The sequence below is a fragment of the Lutzomyia longipalpis genome, chromosome 3 (genome assembly GCF_024334085.1).
Source record: "Lutzomyia longipalpis isolate SR_M1_2022 chromosome 3, ASM2433408v1".
In the NCBI taxonomy this organism is placed as follows: domain Eukaryota; kingdom Metazoa; phylum Arthropoda; class Insecta; order Diptera; family Psychodidae; genus Lutzomyia; species Lutzomyia longipalpis.
Window position 1 is genome coordinate 13,126,414 of NC_074709.1, and position 16,737 is coordinate 13,143,150.

At 36.6% G+C, this 16,737-nt stretch overlaps 2 protein-coding genes across 3 annotated transcripts in view; one reads left to right on the forward strand and one right to left on the reverse strand.

Moving 5' to 3' along the window:
* LOC129793173 (uncharacterized) overlaps positions 1–16,737 on the forward strand; it is a 1,136,769-nt gene that overhangs the window by 21,625 nt on the left and 1,098,407 nt on the right. The window lies entirely within an intron of this gene.
* LOC129793203 (uncharacterized) overlaps positions 172–16,737 on the reverse strand; it is a 37,026-nt gene continuing 20,460 nt past the window's right edge. For both annotated transcript variants that reach the window (XM_055833020.1, XM_055833019.1), the window contains exons 2-6: positions 2,935–3,313; positions 2,621–2,851; positions 1,094–1,241; positions 876–1,011; positions 172–815 (exon numbers count right to left, since the gene is read on the reverse strand). In XM_055833020.1, coding sequence (XP_055688995.1) covers positions 577–815; positions 876–1,011; positions 1,094–1,241; positions 2,621–2,851; positions 2,935–3,313 — 1,133 coding nt within the window. In that variant the 3' untranslated portion in view covers positions 172–576. The remainder of the gene's footprint in view (positions 816–875; positions 1,012–1,093; positions 1,242–2,620; positions 2,852–2,934; positions 3,314–16,737) is intronic.

Sequence of the window (16,737 nt, forward strand, 5' to 3'; positions counted from 1 at the left end):
TCGGCGGGAAAAATGATCAAAATTCGCAACAAAAAAAATCGCGCAAAATTCCTCTTAGAGCTCTTAAATTAAGAGATTACCTGTTGCTCCTTCATTTAACATCTTACAATAAGGTTTACGCGGGAAATTATTTTATTCAAATTTTAAAAATAAAATTAGGAAAAATACAAATTTTCTCAATTTGTTCAATTTTTATTCATTTCTTTCTCATTTTCTCTCTCATCATCCCTTCACTTAGAAGACTAGTTAATTGCTTTTCAATTAATTACTGGACATTCATAGTCATGAGGTCCTAAATTTTCATTCTCAATTAGGAGATCACAATGCATATGAATAATCAATTATATTCGTTAATTAATAATACCTATTAAAGAAGGGGAGGTTGGGGGGTTAATTCAAATTCTCCTACAACGTCTTTTTTTTTTTTTACAAACATCATTCGAAAAGCATTAGTGGAGCATTTAATACAATAATGTTCATTTGAGTCAATCGTTAACAATCGTTAGTGGCGCGTATCACGGTAATGTTTGATTTTTTTTTCTTTAACTGCCTTTGTTTTCCCTGTTTCATTTTTTTTTACAGGAAGAAACTAGCTAAACTGACCAGGATGGCAAAAATGGACAATGTGGCCACATTCCCAGAACCCTGTTGAACCTTAATGAGTGTCGTCTCCTCCACTGTGGCGGACTCTCCGTCTGATCGGTAGTTCAGCTTGGAATTGTCCACTTCCTGTATGCTTCCACGGCTATTTCGTGCCAGCTTTTGATTTGCAATTTTCAGCTGCTTCAACTTTGTCTCCAGTTCATCAACCGTGGCTACACACAAAGAGCACGAGATTAGCAAAGATCTTCATCGGGAAATTCCAAATAACTCACCTTGATCCACTCCCTTCTCATAATTAACTTTAATAAATGTAGCCATTGAGATTTCGTACACTTTGTTCGGGTCAGCCTGCAGTGGAATCTCTCGTTTCCGTCGTCCATAGCCAATCTGTCCGTTACTGCATGGAATCTGCGAAAGAAATTAATTTTTAGTCAAAAATTTCTTGTGTGTGCCTTTGAGAAGAAAAGGGTGTGATCCCAAAAATACTTACTCCTTGGCATTTATCGAGGCAGACATTAACAGTGCCGCGGAATTGCACAAATGTCGTTTCGGGGAATTTGAAAGCTCTGAATTTTGCAGTGAGGAAATCTCCATCATCTGTGATAAAATTCTCAAAGAGGTATGGATCCACAGAACATCTGGCGATTGAAAGAAATCAATACCAATTAGTTTTTTTTTCCTTTCTTTTATCTTCGCAAAGATTAATGATATTGTGGGGAATTAATTTGAATGAGGTAGAGGAGAGAATTTTAAACGGACCACGGAAATTCTTATTTTACCAAAAAAAATCTATACAGTGTTGTGCGATAAATGAAGAAAGAATGATTCTTGGAGCTAATTCTGGCAAAAATATTTTCTTTTCTTTTCTTACAATTCGTGAGTTATAAGGTTTTTTGGCATTCTCACAAAAAAAACTTATAAATTTGTAAGATCTAAAAAGTTTCACAGTTCAACTTTTAGACCACGTCGCGAGAAACATTTTTGCTATAATAGAAAAGAAAAGGTTTTGGTATTCCGGCCGAATTTTTTCTTATAACTTGTAAGAAAATCTTACAAAATCATATGTTTTATAAGGACCTGCTGAGGTGCTTTTTCAATCTTTTTGCGAGTTTTGTGTCTATAGAAACATGATTCATCGTCATTGTTGGCAGCAATTGACTACTTTGACGATTATTCTACATGAATCTGAGTGTTTAGAATTGTTTTAGGTTTTTTTTAACACAAAAATAATGTGAATTATGTGGAAAAAAATTGACCATTTTTCGTCATTTACGGCAATAAACGTAATTACCTTCTAGAGATATTTCCGTTTCATTTATATATTCCGTTTCACTGCCAATTGATGATTTATTGGATTTAGTGGATGAACATGAGGTATATGCCGTATCTTCACATGCATTAAAGGACATTTACCAAACAATTAAAATCAAATTGTTAGAGTATGAAAAAGAACTTTATTTCAGGAGGCTCTGAATTTGGCTCGAAGAATTTAAATTTCCGCAAACAGACGTCAGAATCCGAAACGAGTGCCCCTGTATTCATTCTGCCTAGGAGTAGTCCGGGTATATCCTTCCCGGAAGCTCCAGATGATTTTAATTTATAACAAATTTTTTCACCGAAATCTAGAATAAAAACGAAAAAAACTTCCTTTTATTTTACTTTGTAAAAAAAGAAATAGCAATATGCGGGGAAACATAAAATATTACCAAAATTCCAGAATAATCGATTGTTTTGTGTTGATAAATTCACTTAATTTTAACCTCTTTTTCTTTATTTACATAAACTTATTTCACTTCGTCTATCTTCGGTTTCACTTCGTTTGATAAAACTTAAATTTTAACAGCGACATCTGTTTTCGTGTTCTAATTTCGGAGGTTTGTGTATGTGTTACTATAAAAGAATGAAAAAGAAATTTTTGTGGGAATGCCAAATCTTACAAAATCCCTTGTAAGACGAAATAGATAGAAAAGAAAATATTTTTGTCAGAATAAGCTCCCTTATTTAATTTAAAATTTACCCGTTGAAGATGATCGTCTCCTCTTGCGTTCTCGTATCAGTAACTTGCATGTAGGTAACTCCTAGTCCATAAACTGGCGCTGATGCCTTATCCAGGTAGATTTCCATTTTTAGCGGTGTCCCAGGACTCACATTCAGCTCTCCCGACACCAATTCTTCACCCTGTCGAACGCCAACACCCAAAATTGGCTCAGGTGCCCTCTCAATCACCATCGTTGTGATCTCGAGGTCTCTACAGGTGTGAAAGATTTTCATTTTTTTTTTAATTCGAAAATAAATTTCTTCAAGAGCTTAAAGTATTTTTTTTAGACTTACTCTGGTTCCTGAAAGCCAGCTGGAAGGGTATCCCTTCGTACAATTCCATGCCCCCGGGATGTAACATTGTACACTGGACCTGTTGTGATGCATTTCACACTGACTATTTCCTTCCCACCTTTCCCTTCAATGATGATCCTGTGGTAGAAGACCTTCTTGCCCGTGATTTTATTAACAATCCTCGTGACCCCGCATTCGTAGATGTCCGTGAGGGAGAGGTGAAATTCCGCAAGGGATTCCGTAACCTGAGGCTGACACCGTGGATCTGGGTAGCCCTTCATGCCATCGAGGTAGATCTGAGGATTCTGCATTTGTTCCGCTGACGGCATGGAGATCTCAACGCGCATCAATTCCTCCGAACAGTGAACTTTATGAGCACCTGAAAGAAGGAAAGTGAAAATCAGTAATGAATCATTCAAAAGAAGAAAAAAAAAACGAAGAAGAAATAATGAAATCTAAATGCTCAATTCTTCAGCAAATTGATCACGATTGTTTAATAAATAAGCGCGTTTCATTGTTGAAATTGAAAAGATCTTCGGTATCGCCAATCATTCCTCTTAAATCAACATTTATGGCGCGCGGGATTGAAAACTTGCAAATAGCTCGTGCTCTTGAAAATATATTTCCTCATGACTCATGGCTTTTTTTTCCCCATCCCACCATGAAGGTTTATTTTATTATTATCAATAATGTTTTATCTTCTTCAATGAAGTTGAAAAAAAATCGTCTGCATGCCGAAGAAGAAAAATGTTGAGTGATTGGACTCAATGCGGAGGGAACATTTTGTTCAATAAAATGATCAATGATCTTCCAATGCTCATAAGATGCAAGATCAAGATCATTTTTTCTCACTTTCGCGACTCTTTTAGCCCCACATACACATCAACTTGTTCCTGTCTATTGAATTGGTTGATCTCTGTCGTAGATAATGTTTATGATCGAATTTATCTCCCTTTTAATTCCATGTGCCGCACACATTATGTGAAAAGCCCCGAAAGGAAAGCCAAAGAGCAATCTTCTTTCTTTCAATTTTGTTCTTGTTCACTTTTGTGACCCTCTGTATTTGCAAATAATGCATCATTTGCATATCTCACAGCCATATTTCATCTCACATCTCCGTGCGTGTGGAATTCTTGAATGGATGGCCGTCATTAAACATCGATTTATTTCACAAGAAAACTAATTAAGTCGCATAAATTGCAAAAAACTCCCGAATTCGCAACTTTTTTTTTCAAACAAAATAAATTTCTTTTAATGTGCCCTCACGTCGTTCATCAAGATGCGAATAAATGCAAAAGATATGTTTGAAGATGCTAAAAGGAAGTCTCATTTAATTCGCACAACTTTAGAGGAAAAGATTAAAAAGAAAAGAAATCAAGGAAGATCGAGAGAATGATATCTCTCGCAGAATGTTCTCTTGAAAGTCGGAAATTGAAGCTATAAAAAAGCTCGTAATTCAAAGTGTTTATGTTGCTGAAGCTTTGGGATCTCTTCAGCATCAAAAGAAAATTGAAAACCAAAATGTAGAATTGAAGTAACAAAAAAACCGAAAAAAGGGACATAAAATACAGAAATGGTCGTAAAAAAGGGCCAAAGAATGGGAGGATTTTTACATTAAAAAGTTTAGTTAATAATTAAAATTGCAAAGTTTTATTGCACCTCCTGCATTGCTGATTGCCACAGTACACCCCAAAACCATAAAATAGACGAATATTTGTATTAGGTACCCTGGAATTCATTCTAGTAATTCGCCCCTTGGCTTTTAGAGCTTCAATCTAACAGTTTTCCTTCCAAAATGAATTTTTCTTATTGATGAATTCGTCAAATTCTTTTATTTCTCTCATTCCATGTTGATAGCATGACTGCATACTTAAGTAAAGCAGTTCATTAGAAAAATTCGAATCTTGACCAGTTTTTTCCATTAGACATTTTTGATAAAAATATTCTCTACACAGCACCATAGACCCACTTCTCACTGCTCATAAATCAATTCCAATCAATCATATGGGTAAAAAAAAAATAAAGAAAATGCATTTAATGAGGAAGTAGCGACGAAGGAACGTAACACATATTTAAAAAAAAATTCTATCAATGTCTAATGCTACTGAAAGCCCATTAACATGTACAAATCGCTGAAATTGCAGCATAAGAAGCGAATTCTGCGGGGCTGTCAATTGATTCTATGCTGCGCTGTGCCTGGTCAGGTGGGAAATGGGTGAGAAAGGATGATCGATAGAACTGTTTTTGTGCTGGCGGTTAAACATAAGATGCCACCACGTGTCTCTCTCTGGGTGAGGATGGAATAAGAGTGGCCAGACAACCTGCGCGAAAACGGTGCGAAATCCGTTAAGAACTGGAAGGTGTCACTCTCAGTGTATGTGGACACTCGCACTCTCCACACCACCAGGAGAAGCTAAAGCAGCATAGCTATTTAGCCAGCTTAGCCACTTCGATAAATGATGAGCACACTTTCCCGTTGCCATTTGCCCGCGGACGTGATCCACCGTCATCAGTGAGAGTCACGAGAATCCCACCCCTTCATCGCAAATGCCGAAGATCCCCAGCCAGCATGTCGAATTGTGATTTATGCGATGCCTTTTGGTTGTTCGCATGAGAATATGGTTTAGCTGCAAAATGCCCTCGTGGGACATTGAATGATTTTTCATCCATCCTGCTGCGCGTAGACCCATTTCGAATCATTCACGCGCGGCAACAGACTTGCGCGAGAGTGTCGTATGAATATTGCAAAGAAGAAGGTAATAAACCCTATTAATGATCACGCTTCTTCATCTACACTACGTCTCTGGGACAGTGCAAAGTCGTTTAGTGTTGCAGTAACACACCTGAAATCCCGTTTGTATTTGATGGATCTCTCAACGCGGGAGAATGCGTAACAGTGGTGGTCGTAAAAGTGGCAAATAAACTTAAATAATTCAAATAAAGCCCTCACCTCGGGTGTGTAGAGACATAAAATGCAACCAGTCAATTACAAATAGGTTTACGTATTCTTGATCAGTAAATGAATCTAATGCTTTTAAAAAATACATTTTTAACTCGATGATCCAAAAATTATCGAGTCTTATATCATTTAATTTTTTTTCCTTTTAAGAAATATTCTTTTAATCAACCAAAAATTACGATAAATTCTCTAAAAGATTTTTTTCTTAACTTTGTGCTACCTTTAGCACGACCACAACTGTACGCAACTCTCTCTGCAAGATACTCAATCAATAATAACAGGACTCTTGTACCCACGAGGCGATTTGTATCTCAAGAATCAGCCGTCAATCAATCAATCAGCAAGATCTCCTTTATTGCCACCGACATCCGATTGCGATTCCTTGTAGAACTAACCGAGGCTGGCAATGTGCAGATTTTTTTTTCTCCTTTAGCTCACTAAATGAAGGCGGAAGGCGCGGGTTTGACAGAATTTTCGTGACTCCGCACCGCACCATGAGATTCATCAACGCAATAGTTGTTGTATGTATATAAATAGAAATCAACCATGTGGAACAATAACGAGAGCGAGAGAAGAGAAAAAAAATTAAACGTTCTATTTTTTTTTTTAATTTTGGCGCGATACGAAGAAGAGAAATTCGGTGTTTGTGCAGAAGCCGCGTGAAGTGTAGGTATAAGAAAAAAAAGTGAAATAAGAAGCGATGGATTGATGAGGTCTTTGACCGTCACCTCCACCTGAAGTCATCGCGATACGAGTGATATATTCTCATCTTATTTAGGAGTCACACACAGAGTGAGAATATAGCCAAGAAGGTGAAAGATGTTCTAGCTGTTTTTTCCTCAATTTCACAATTCTTTTGTTGCGCAGTTGTGGATTTTTATTAGATACCATGGTGGTTCCTCCTTCGTATAGAAGATTCTTATGTGGCGAAAATGTTTCAACATCAATCACATGCAATAATGAACATCTTACACAGCAAATGACGACATAAATTTTAGAAAAAGAAATAAAAATTGATTTTTATTGAGGAAATAAATATTTGATTTTCTTAACCTTCTCTCGGTACAGCTAAGAAATAATTCTGAAGGTGTGTCTCTGTCATTCTATGCGATTTTAATTTCAGGGACTATCAAAGGTCTTTTTTTAAGTTTCCAGTGAATTAATTTTAAAGGAGTTTTGTATGAAATCAACAAAAATTTATACTTAAAAAAACGCAAAGAATAACGTCATAATTTCTTAACAAAGTATTAAAGAAAAGTGAATACGATATTATAATTTATGTAGTACTAATTATGCTTCAGGAGGTTTTATTTGTAGAAACTGAAAGAAAACAAAACACAGGAATGTGTTAAATTTTACATAGATATGTCTACATAATAATGCTTCTGGCTTTGTTTATTTTGATTTTATGGCTATTATGCAATGAGAGATCACTTTCTATACACAACAAATTCATCCGCATTTGCATATCAAGACGGCACACTTTATGCTTCATTGCAGATGATGTAAAATTTATGTGACGTGAATGTCTTCGAAGTTCTCTGAGATAGGCATCTCTCATTTTCTTTGAGAGATTTTCTATCTTTCAGCCGCACGACAAAGGTGAGAACTCCCACATTGAGTGAAATTTGAGCATATTTAGAGGCTTTCTTCTTAGCATATAGCATAGGCCTCAATTTAGGTGGTCTTGCGAGCAACGGATTATGGCATTTTGCCGCTCATTATGAACGCGAAGAGTGGCCAAGTGGTCAGGTAAGTGCCCAAATGTGACGACTGCTAATCTCATTAATTATCATCTCTTCATACGAATTACGGGTCTTCCCAACAAACATGGGACGATGTTGTCACTCATGGTCATCACCATTTATACAACACCCAGACACATCATATTCAATTAAATGTTGGTACATACAGGTGACGACGAAGAAAAAAAAAATGAAGACATTCAAATGCGGAAGATGAATAAAAGAACGTCTCATGTAGCCAGCCAACAACGTAACTTCATCTAATTCAATTTAACAATCACTTCATTTAGATTCCACGCAATGATCTTTCCTTGTACACCTTCTTCATCATTTTTATGTAATTCTCGAGAGAGAGAGAGAAAGGAGAAAAAAGTCACTCGGAAGCCATGAGAAGAGTGTTAGAAGTGTGAGAGTATCAAAAAAACGAGACATATGATTACAGTGAAGGAGCAAAAAGGTCATTCTTGTGATCATTTCTTACAGTTTGACCGCATAATCCTCACGCGCAGCAAGTTCACTCAGGGAAAATTAAAACAGATCACCGTGAGGAAGTAACCGCGAGTTGATGTTCCACCAGTAAACATCTTAAACTAATTACACTTGGAGCCTCGCGAGAATCCCAAGCGAGGTTCTTGCGGAGTATACCCAGCAGGAAATATATAAGAAGCACGATATCAGATACAAATCGTTCGAGACACTTGAGATCACCGCGTTGAGGGCAAAAAAAGTCAATCAATCGATTCATGAATGCAGCAATTCTGAGCTTCATTGGGATCAATTAATCCTCCTTACGCTGTGCCGCATTTTTCGCCCCAATCGTTCGCGATCTTCTGCATCATCTGCCCGATCGGGCCACCATGCGGTATGCTGATTGATGCCAAGACATCGATCAGATATGATTGTTTAGTCCCCCATCGTACTTTAGTGTCTCTCCGTGAGTTTATCCATCCATTTTTCCCGTGCCAAAGTCATCATTTAGCATCGCACCATTGAGCACAAAATCATACCCATTCCGCATTCAATTAATCAGACCATACCGCTCAAGCATGAAGATCCATTTCTTTTTTCTTATTCGTCAATTTTTTTCCTTTTCTCTATGTAACACACATCTTCAACCCAATTTCTACCATCCTCACACGGCTTTAAAAAAATCCAAAAATGGAACATGCTCCAGAGACACAGAAAACGAAAATGCGAAAACAATATGCGAGATTTCTTTTTTTTTTTTCACCGCATTGATTTGAATTACAATGGAAAAAACAGAGATGTTGCATTTCGTAACCATATATAGAGGAGTCTCTTTATTCCGATTCCCGCCACGCCAATTTTCCTACGTTATGGAGAAAATTGTTTGGCGTGCAGAGCTAAATAAGGCCTCTTTTCGCGAATCTATTTTCCACGATGTGGTGGGTTAAATACCTATATATTTATAAATACCATGACCCCCGTGGGATTTTGCAATTTACCTGTCAATAATATTGTTGAATAAAAAAAAATAGGAGAAGATTTCTTGCTAATTTTGATGATATTTAATTGCAATTGCAGTTAGTTTATAAATAAAGTGGCTCTATTCAAATGATCAGCACTGTGTTAATAAGGATTTAATCCTCTTTTTTTTATTTCAAATCCTTTTTAATGTTTTTCCTAAAAATTTCTTTTGGAGGAGTAGAATCAAAAGGTTCTAAAATAATTCTAACAAGGATAAAAGCTGAATTTTAAGGATTTTTTTTTACAGATTAAAACAATTTTTATTTTCATTTGAAAATGAGAGCCTCACAGCATCCTCAAAAACACTTTCATTCACCTTCAATAACTTCCTATACTCAACAACAATATTAGTTTTTATTGGCTATATAACAAAGCTTCAAGGCAATGAAGTAATTCTCGTGCCATGAATGAGAGGATTATTTCATTCTTCAACTAATGCCATTAGATCCAGAAATAAATTTGTGTTTCTCTATACGGTAGGAAATATACAAAGTCATTACACGGAAAAGTTTTTTTTCGAGTGGGATCTCACCAAGAATTTTCCAGTGTGTTAATTTAATTAGCTATCGAGAATAATAGAGGGTCATAAAAAATGTACATCACATGGTTTTTTTGTTGAGGGCAAAATATTCAACGAAATCAAATTATATTTAATTGAAGGAGGAGAATGAATTAACTTTATTAATTCACAACTCACATTAAACTTATGTTCTTCATATAGAACAACATTTTCTCTCTCTCCCTCATAAGAACCATTGCGTTTTATTAATTTTATAGACTTATGTGCATTTTTTTTCGTATTTCCCTTCTTGATTAAAATTTATTGTCATGCTCCAACACCTTCGGAGAACAAGACACTTAATTTTTCGTTCTTAATTGAGCAGCCAAGAAAAGTTTTTTCAGAGTTGGAAACTTTCTCGTCCACAATACATCATATGCTAACAGTGGTGGTGGTAAAAAGTAGAGCGTCTGGGCAAGATGATGGCTATTAATATCTCTCAATTTTCTGTGAAAAAAAATTGAGGCCTCTTCTCATTATATTTCAGCATGAGTAATTCGTCCAGGTCTAAATTGCACTTTTATATGGCGTGTGCTCATGGTGTATTGTGTGTTCGCGTATAGTCTCATTATATGGTTGGGTTTTTGAGAAGCCATTGAGGGGGATATCATGATGGAGAGAGAACAATTGCATGAAAATTAACACAGTTCCGCTAAAGTGTGTCAAGATCAATTCAATTGCGCGCTCTTTCCTCGCTTCTCTCGCATTGAAATCTTTTGCCAATTGCTTGGGATGCTCTAGCCGTGAAAAGAAAAAAAAATCCCCGACACTATCGCAAATACAATTTATCTTCATCAATTTAATAAATTCACCAAGTCACATGAATCTTGCACCTTCCTCCTTCATAATACAGCTTCTTGTTCAATTTTGTTCACACATTTATGGGATGTTGCTTACAAAGCTGGTTTGCTAATTGCGCAAAAGATTTCTTGATTTCTTCTGCAATTCTTGTGTGCTTCCTCAATTACTTAATTCAATTTAAGAATCCAATATGTTGTGAATTAAATTAGCAATGCCAATAAGGAGTTAATGTTTCTCACAACTATTTCATTGAAGCTGTGTGGAGTTCTTAAATTCAGAAATACTTCACAAACTAATAAATTCGCATCACAATCAAGCATGGTGAAGAACGTGGAGGGCATCACGATTAAAGTCCCTGCCCGACGTCTTCACACACTTTTTTTGTTTCTTCATGTTCACCTGTCTCCTCAAGAATAGTGAGATGGTCATTAGACAAAAATCCCCTTTAATTGTCCATCATTCAACAATGAAGTGTTTATTTTATGTTTCGTTGTCTATCTCACACTAAGCGCTTACGATTTTCATCGTTTTAACCGCCCCTTGATTGATAGCTCCACATAGGGGAACGTGGCCCAATTCGGACCCCCTAAATTCTGTTTCAGAAGGATTGAAAAAAGTCATATTAAAATGAATTAAATCTTCCCAAGTTTGGTACCATTGGAAAGGTCATTTAATAGGCTAACTTTGTTCCATAGATGCAAACTTTCTAACTCTTACCTGTTCTGAGAAATAATGTAATTAAAAAAAGTTGCTAAAATTGCACTTTTTCACCACGGTGTTCTAATTGCGACCCCCCGAGTGTTCCAATTGCGACCCCCTGTTTTTGCCGTAATTTGTGGGTTTTTCACTAGTAGATCACTTTTATCACTACTATAAATAGGAAAAACACCATGAATTACCCGGAAAAGCTGGAAAATCAAGAATTTATTTTCAATTTTCCCCACATTTGTTTTGACATTTCGCCCTCGAGGTGACTACACACACTTTCACACACACCGACAATTGCGCACTCACTGACGTAATTCGCAGAAAATCCACGAAAATTCTTCTGAGGAATGCGTAAATTACACTAACTATACTCCCCTTTGGCTTTAGGAACATTTTCACTGCGAAAAAACTTTCAATAAACGTGAAAAAATATTGATTTTCCCGAAATCAAAACACAGCGCGGTCTGTGTGAGAGAGACACTTCCACACCACTACACGCATGCGCGACTGCTTTACCGTGGTGAATGGTGGAAATAGACGGTCCGAATTGAAACATTTTGGGGGTCGCAATTAGACCATTCTGCATGTATTACATTTTCACTTAATTACTTAAAATACCTAAAATCTTTCAAAAAATTGTAAATCAAGTAATAAACTAGACCCTCTAAGCTACAGAAACGCGGCATAATATGAGACATAATAGTGGGAAAAAAACTCATATCAACTTAGTTTCTAAAATCAGAAAATGTCGGCCAAGTGCTGAAAATGAATTTTGATTTTTAATTCGTCCTGTTGTGTACCAAATTAATTTATTTTAGGCGCTAACATTACCTTACTATAATATCTTCATAATGTAGTGAAACTAATTTTATAATATTTCGTCATTTACGAGAAAAAGGGGCGGTCGCAATTGGGCGGCGGTCCGATTTGGGCCACGTTCCCCTACAATACGTACAAAGTGCTTTAATTGGTCTTTTGAAATTTTCTGACTTCTGCACAGACGCGCCAAATGGAGGGATTTTTCCTTCTTCCAACATCACGCATCTTCACCATTGCAAGAATCTGTTTTTTTTTCTTTTCGTTGGTTCTAAATTCTCACTCTTCATCGAAATATACATATATGTATATGTTGTGTATATATCTTCGTTTTTTTTAAACAGAATAAAACTAAATGCCGAGGGGTCAGATACTCTGTGCTGCTATAGAACAAAATGCATGAAAAGAAAACAATTTCTTATGCTTTTACATAACGTCTTTAAATTAAAGCTCACGAGGAGCATTGAGAATTGTCCAAAAAGCCTCTTGAAGTCATTAATATAAATTTGCGAATGAAAAGTACCTTTCATGCGATAATTTGGCAATTAATAATTCAATGAATGATTTTCTTGTTAATAAATTCCTTTCAAAACTGTCGTTCATTTTGCAAATTCAATCTCCGCACTGCTTGTGACCCCCTGTGGCGGTATTTGAAGGGCTATAATTTGGATGTCAGAGTCTTCAGCAGACATGTATACCACAGAGGCGCATCAACAGAAGGCTGGAGTGTCTTCATGACCCGTCCAAAATGCCTTTTGATGGGTTGGGTGGTACAAAAAAAAATGAAGAAGGAGAAGCTCTTGAGCGCCTCACAATTGTGGTGATGTTAAGTGTTCAAATTAATATTTTGGTCACAAATTGGGTGTTTTTTCCCTCCTCATATATGCTCACACCACAGTCTAATGTGAATGAACTCTTTGGTTGTGCACGTTGACTTTCATTGGGTGTTCCTCCACACATAGCACGTTCTACAATCAAAATATTGTGGCGTATGTTATCATCACTGTACCGTAAATGAATTTTAAAGTCTTGGCGCTGCGTGGAGGTGAAAAACGAGTCGATGGAAATTTTGTGCAAAATCAATGTTGTATGGTGAAGAAGTTTTCAGGTGGGAGCATAAATCTCCCCGCATGGAGGATGGCTGATGGGTTGCTTTGGGGTCTGCGGGACGTTCTTCTTCGTTTGTTTGGGACGATAGAGGCGACTGTTGGACGGTTGGAAAGTTGAGTCACATGCGGAATTTTAAGTATTGCACTATTTGTCCGATGATAAATGATGCGGCAGACGCACTGCTGCAAGATGGAAGATTCTTTGTGTGTCCAATACCTCATCTTCATCGCGCGGGACTCTCCTACCTACCTATATGGGGGACTTCTGGGGAGATGGAATCAAACCAGTTATGGACAAATTGAAAACCATTAATATTCCCATATGTCTAGACTCTCTTTCGTATAAAGTAATAGGTAAAATGGTTTTACCTTTTTGCCTGCCATATAGCTCCCCAAAGATACCGAGAATCGATTGTGGATTTGCATTGGACGGGCGCACGCGCGTGCGATTTATCCTGCAGGAAATCACGTTCTAGACGCGAACCTTTTGCAATTCGATAATGCAAATGATCCTCCAGTAGACAAACTTCTTCCCCAATACTTCTCGGGAGTTCATTTGGTGCTGGCTAGTGGCTACAAACCCCCAACGAATCTTGTATTGAAATTAATCGATAATAGTGCACGACAGCGAGGAAAATGATGCTCAAGCAGGAAGTCAGTGCTCTCAACATCACAAAAGCTGGTTCCTACCGTTGCTTTTTCACCTTCTCAAGAGGTAACCCGCCACAACTCTTATGTCTTGATGTGAATTTTGGAGGATTTCTTCTGCAAACATTGTGTGATTTTTTGCCCATTAAATCCTAATCATTTCAATCTTCAAATAATACTAAAATGGAGTCAAGAGATAAATCTTCAGGTAAAAAAAATGTCCGCCTCTTCAATTCTTTGAGACGCGTTGATTCTGCGTATACACAATTTTGGACAACTGCTCTGTCATTCGTCTTGCTAAAATATACGCTAATCTGTTATTTGCTTGAGGCAAGATAAAAGAAAAATATTCAGAACAAACAGTTTTTGAAGAATTCGTAGTGCTAAAAATAGCGCAAAAGTTCCCCAAATTGTTTGGCAATCTCAATAAACATTTAAGAAGTAAATGTTATGTTTTTTTTCGTTGAGCTACATTATATCGTGTAGGAGGAGATGTTTCAAAGGTAGGGAAAATTGATGAAAATTCTTTAGGTAATTTTTGTATGTAGCAAAGATTAAGAAGTTGACAAGCTAAAAAAATCTTCTTGGCTTCTTAACCATTGACTTACGAATATTTATTGAAAATTTAAAATTTTCAGTCAGTAAAAACTAATTAAAAATAATTGGAGAAAATACTGAAGACGACAATGTAAGATTTATTTATTTATTTATAGAAAAGATGATTCATTTAAATACTACATGGTGAGACAAAGCTCCATATGTATATGGAAGTGACATTCTTCTCAACAAAATTGTTCTCAACTTAAGGAACAAAATATACATATTATGTACATAGTTGATAGCCCACGAAGATGATATTCTGGGAGAGGAAAAACTATTGGAACAGGTTTCATTCATTCAAATCACAAATCCTACACTGTTTGAGTTGGATTTCTCAAAATAGTTGGGATTCAGTGAGCAAGATGGTGTGTTAAGATGCAAAAACACTGCATGTTGACTCGTTATGTTAATTCACTTTTGATTGTCGCACAATCGAGTTTTTACATTGAATTGCTTTAGAGAAAATGGACAGCAGCAGGAGAGGGACATTTTGCACCTGAGGCCACACTCATCAATTCCATCTCTTTTACTGGCTGCTGCTGCTTTTTTTTCTCCCTTTATTAATGTGTAGTTTAGAACCAACACTTAACAATTAATCCTAGCACCATTGACTCGTATTTATATTATGTACTTAAATCCCGCATTGCATTTCATTTTATTGCTCTCACAAGAGTACCTATATCGTTAGTTTTTGCGCGAATTTTCCCACTGAAACTGTCTTCGATGGCTTTTTTCTTCGCTCCACCAAGCTTGGCGTTTGACATCCTAGCGCGCGTGGAATACAAACCGTGGGAGTGCAGAGAACATCAATGTTGATGTACACAGAAGATGGGCTCATGATGACCCATGTAGAGAAAATTCCCTCCCTTCTCTCGAGATATATTTATAAATTAAATTCCACCATATCGTCAGACTTGCCTGGTTTGTTCCTCTCAATATTTCTAACGTCTACAATTAATTTTGAAAAATTATACTACATCTTTCCGGGATTCCTGCGGTACGTTCAACAACGTGGTTTTACCTATATAGCAAACAAACAAGAAGTGAATTTCTTCGGTGGTTTAACATTTTTATTACATTTCTGAATTATCATCATGAAGAACAAATATCTACTGCAATTTGTGGTTGAGTGGAATATGGCTTAACAAGATGAAATTATAATCTGATGATTCTGATGCAAAATCTCTCCCTTAATAGTGTACATACTCACACCGAAGTGAATGGATGTATTTTGTTAGAAAATCAATAAAATACAAGAGTTCAATGCTTGAGATTTACTTGGGATTTAGAGATACCATTTGGAGATAAAGTCTCTCTGTGTGAGGAATTAAATTACTCTTAAGGAATTCTCTATAAGCAATTATATTAGTTGGTATACCACAATCGTGGCATACCAAGTATTGTAATCGTCGGAAAAACCGACCACCTCAGATCGGGCTCAAACTTGGTATGAGCACGTTTTAGACATCCCACATTACGAAAATGGTGGTGGAAAATTTTTGATCCGGCCGGCCTGCCGTCCGGGACTCTAAACTTTGCCTTATAGCTCGAGAACGGTAACAGATAGAGACTTCCGGTTTGAAGTTTTCTATAGAAATGTGGGTGTAAAATTTCATTTTTTCGCATTTTCGAAATCCAAGATGGCCGCCGTCCGCCATTTTGAAATACCGTCGACCACTTCCCTTACAGCTAGAGGTCTGAAATTTTAGTATGTTGTAGAGCTCAGTGAGACGTTTTCATCGACTATTCATACTTGAAAATCGGTCAAGCGGTTTAGCAAATATGGCGGCCTAAAGCAAAAAGTGTTTTTTCAATATAACTCGAGAACGGCTTGACCGATTTTGATCATCTTGGTATCAAATGAAAGGTATTGAGAAGCCCTACAACTGCGTAGAACATTCCAAGTTCCAAAAACATCCGCAAGAGGCGCTAAAATCAAAAACAAAAATTGCCTAACTTTAAGGGGCAATATCTCCGAATCCCCATTAGGCAAATCTTTTAAATTTTGATATGTTGTAGCCTGACTAATAATCTTGTACCAATCCGAAAATGAAGAAATTCTATGTCGCCGTTTAGAAGATATCGCAGTTTGAAAAATTATTGAATTTGAAAAGTTCTAAGAGCTATATCTCCTGAACTGCTTGTCCGATTTTGCTCAACTTGGTATCAAATAAAAGGTTTTACAATTATCTACAACTTTCTAGAACATCAGAAACCTCTAGAACTATTCCTTCAGGATAAAAAATGCCAAAAACTGTTTTGGTGAAACAAAAATCCGCCACTTTGTGTTCTGGAGGTGACCTTGAAAATTATTAAAATTTATGTTAATTTATAGCCTGTTTTAATACCTTTCCAAAACTAGTCAAGAAA